A 3,441-nucleotide genomic window follows, 5' to 3' on the forward strand; every position below is an offset into this window, starting at 1 on the left:
ATAGACAGAGCTCGCTCTTGCCTACGTCAAGTTGACATAGATTCATTGCGTTTCCGGCACATTTAAAAACCAAATTCTTGATCTCTATCCAAACAAAATTGGATTTTCCTAGTTACACGAAAAAGTTTCGGAAAACAATGTCAAGTATATATTTCCTAGAGCTCAAGGCAAATGCATCGACGGCATTTGTGGTATAAATATGCAAATATCAATGGACTCGTGTCTCGGATCTGTCGACGCAGCGGTCGCCAGTTGGTCGCCAGTTGGAGTGGCCCCTAGCTGGGTGATCGATTATGCTGGAAGTGATTGCAACAGTTGCTAATCATAATAATAATTGATTTGTAAATATTTTGATTCAGATTGCAATGTTAATTAAAGTGCAACCGTAATGAATGAATAATATTAATTGTTGCAAAATCAAGGTGCACTAATCATATACAGGTATTCATAAATCAATATGTTTTTCTGTTCAAAACTGGCACAACATCTTTTGAGCTTCAGTGGCAAACTATAATGCGGATATAGCACTTTCGATATTTGTCACACACATTTTATAGTTTTTGTATAGAAATTGATAGTTTATGTCAACTTTTTAGGATATTTCCAAATTTTAAATTGAAATGCTGCTGAGCCATGAGCTCCTTGGCCAGCAGTTGCGACAGCTCTACGTTAGGGAATGGGAGCCCTACGCACCCAGGCAGTTGTCAAGCCACAACTCAGCTTATACCATTCTACAGAGCCATCGCCACTGCTGGCAACGTGTGAGACAACATGAGGTACGCTATTCAGGTGGTGAGGAGCAAGACAAGTTGGATAGCCAGGGCAGCAACTGTACCGTCGTTGTGCCCCTATTTAATATGTGGATGCGACTGCATTCCATTAAGCCCAGCTCGACGATCATCAATCCACTGAATGGTGTATGCCGCCTTCAATTGGAGCGACAGCCTCTGCAACAGAACCTATGCTGGGTCATCTCAATACTGTGGAACAAATTCTATCAAAGGGTTTTCAGCACAGCTCAATTCGTGGATGCAGCGACACAAACGCTGAACCGCAAACAGGCTAAGGCTAATAGGAAGCAGAATTGGTGGCAAAACTTGGCCCTGAGATTTCAAGGGGTAGGAAATGAAAACTAATTATAATTTTAATTCACACGAGATCATACTCTCTGTAGAGTAGTAGTAGACATATTTCGTTTATCAGTATTTTTGCTTGGGCATAGTTATCGATACTTTGTCGATACTTTATCGATTGTAGTAAGCATTTTTAGCATAATCTTATAAGCATAGATAAAATAGAAATGAATGTAAAAATCTGCATTTATCGATCAGTTACTGAGTAATCGATAGTTTCGATATAATTCAAACCTTAACTGATATACTTGATATTTTTAAATGCCTAGTGGAGAGGAGTGCCTACTACTCAATAGCCACATATAAATTGGCAAAATATATACCGATGTAAAAGTCTGCATTTATCGATAAGATGATCGACAGTGACGATATAATTTAAGGAGTTTAATAGCTATATTTGATATTCTTAAATGCTGAACAGTTAGAAGTACTTGCTATTCTATAGCTTGCTGTGTAGATCTTACTTTGCTTAAAGTTGAAAGGTAATCGATAATTATCGAACATTTGTTAAGCTATCCTGTGTGTATATTGCACATCAAAGATAGATTATACATTTAATGTATAAAATTTCTATAAGTAAATATTTGTTTCAATTTATCTATGGTAATCGACAACTTATCGATAAGTTTTCACAAAAGAAAAATGTGTAAATTGCTCATACAAACCTATCGTTCCATTAAGCCAATTATTCTAAGAGATTCTCTATATTTTCGCCTCCATCAAAGATAACCAAAAAACTGGAACAAGCACTTATTCCAGGGAGTCCAGGGCTTAGCTATGCATACCAATCGGCTGCTTTGGAGTTAATAGACTTAATGCTTATTAGCACGGAGATAAATTATGTTCTCGTTGACTTTATTGTAAATAACGATGATCAACTGAAGGAAATATTCCAAAAAGAAGAGGACCAGCTTGTATCAGAAAGTAAATAAAACATTTTCATGCACATTTGCAGTGTTGTAGAACGATCGCAGTTGCAACGGGTTTTTAGCCCGACTAATTCTAATTTAGTAGACTTTTCACGCCCCTAGGCGTTTGTCAGTCCATAAACTGAGCATAAAATAGTTTGTTTGGCTAAAATCAAGATACGAGTAGCCAAGCTAAAAAGAGTTGGCAATTGATCGATGGAATTACCGCCCGAAAGTGGTTTAGCCAGTTGCAGAGGCTTGGCTGGTCGGGCTCTATCGCGATTTATGATAACATTAAATCTATATTTCTATGTTCGCTAACAGGTGCCATAGAGCTTATGTGGCCTTTGAGTAGCTTGATACGATTCTTGACCCATTTCGTTAAGCAGATGCGAGTGATTCATTTGATGAGGCAACTGGCAATCGATAATTGGCAACTGGCGCCTGTCGCCAGCTTCTCGCAGCCCCATGAATGTCATCATCATGAAAACTTATGCGTTCGACACATGCAAACCGAATGCGAATCCGAATCCGAATCTGAATCCATTTGCTGCATTCCAACCCATTGAGGGTGCTTCCCACACGACGACGACAGCTAAATGAATCTCATTTAATTTGCCAAAATATTTATGCATTCCGCATTGGCATTGATTTCATTGGCTTTGGGCTAACAATTTCGCCAGTTTCGATGGCACGCCCAAAATGTGCCAGCCCCTAATTTATGAGAGTTATGAATCAAAGAAATCTGTCACACAACTTTATGACACTTTTTTCAGAGAGTATTTTTTCTGCCTTTTTTCTTGTCTTTTATCCAACTTGTTGCTGGCTGACATTTTAATTTGGCAGCCATCGATGGCAATTTAATAAATTAAGCGCTTGATTCTTAATGGGATCGCCGAGTCTGGCCACTGTTGAGCAATTTATGGGCAGCAAGTGAAGGGCACCTTCACGTATTGATCACCCGAAATGGGAACCTTGAACCACGAATTCGCTCAAGAGAATTATGTCTTATTAAAATTAATATAAATAAAAATAAATAATAAAGCAGTATTTTCAAATAAATTATATTTATTGTAGAACAATATAAAGGATTTATTTATTTTTATCAAATTCTAATTCTTATTTTTTATTTATATTATTTTTCTGCATTATGCTATAAAAGAAAAGAAATTATAATTAAAGACACTTTCAAACAAAAATACTTATTTAATGCAATATTAATTATTAAAAAAATAACAAAAAAAAAAACAATGTTAAATAAAAAATATATAAGTTAACTTATAACACTTAGTTAGCTTATAACACTCAATGTAAGGTATTATTCAACACTTATTATCGGGTGCTAGACAAGTTAAGGAACAGCCCTGGCAAGGGCAACTCTACTTACGCCGGTGAGGCTA

The 3,441-nt window shown here is 36.7% G+C and overlaps 1 protein-coding gene across 1 annotated transcript; it reads left to right on the forward strand.

The window, feature by feature from the left end:
• The first annotated feature begins 520 nt into the window (after positions 1-520).
• On the forward strand, positions 521-2,081 carry LOC111604992. Its single transcript, XM_023323310.2, has 2 exons — positions 521-1,118; positions 1,859-2,081. The coding sequence occupies exons 1-2, from the start codon at positions 621-623 to the stop codon at positions 2,063-2,065; spliced, it is 705 nt and encodes a 234-aa protein (XP_023179078.2). The 5' UTR covers positions 521-620; the 3' UTR covers positions 2,066-2,081.
• Positions 2,082-3,441: the final 1,360 nt, after the last annotated feature.

This window comes from Drosophila hydei, unplaced genomic scaffold (genome assembly GCF_003285905.1).
Source record: "Drosophila hydei strain 15085-1641.00,03,60 unplaced genomic scaffold, DhydRS2 tig00000063-arrow-pilon, whole genome shotgun sequence".
Taxonomy (NCBI): Eukaryota; Metazoa; Arthropoda; class Insecta; order Diptera; family Drosophilidae; genus Drosophila; species Drosophila hydei.

Bases quoted from the DNA above. Each gene is read 5' to 3' on its own strand.
- LOC111604992 (XM_023323310.2), top strand. From the start codon at position 621: ATGCTGCTGAGCCATGAGCTCCTTGGCCAGCAGTTGCGACAGCTCTAC. The intron at 1,119-1,858 runs GTAGGAAATGAA...CCTCCATCAAAG, and splicing joins TGGCCCTGAGATTTCAAGGG to ATAACCAAAAAACTGGAACA.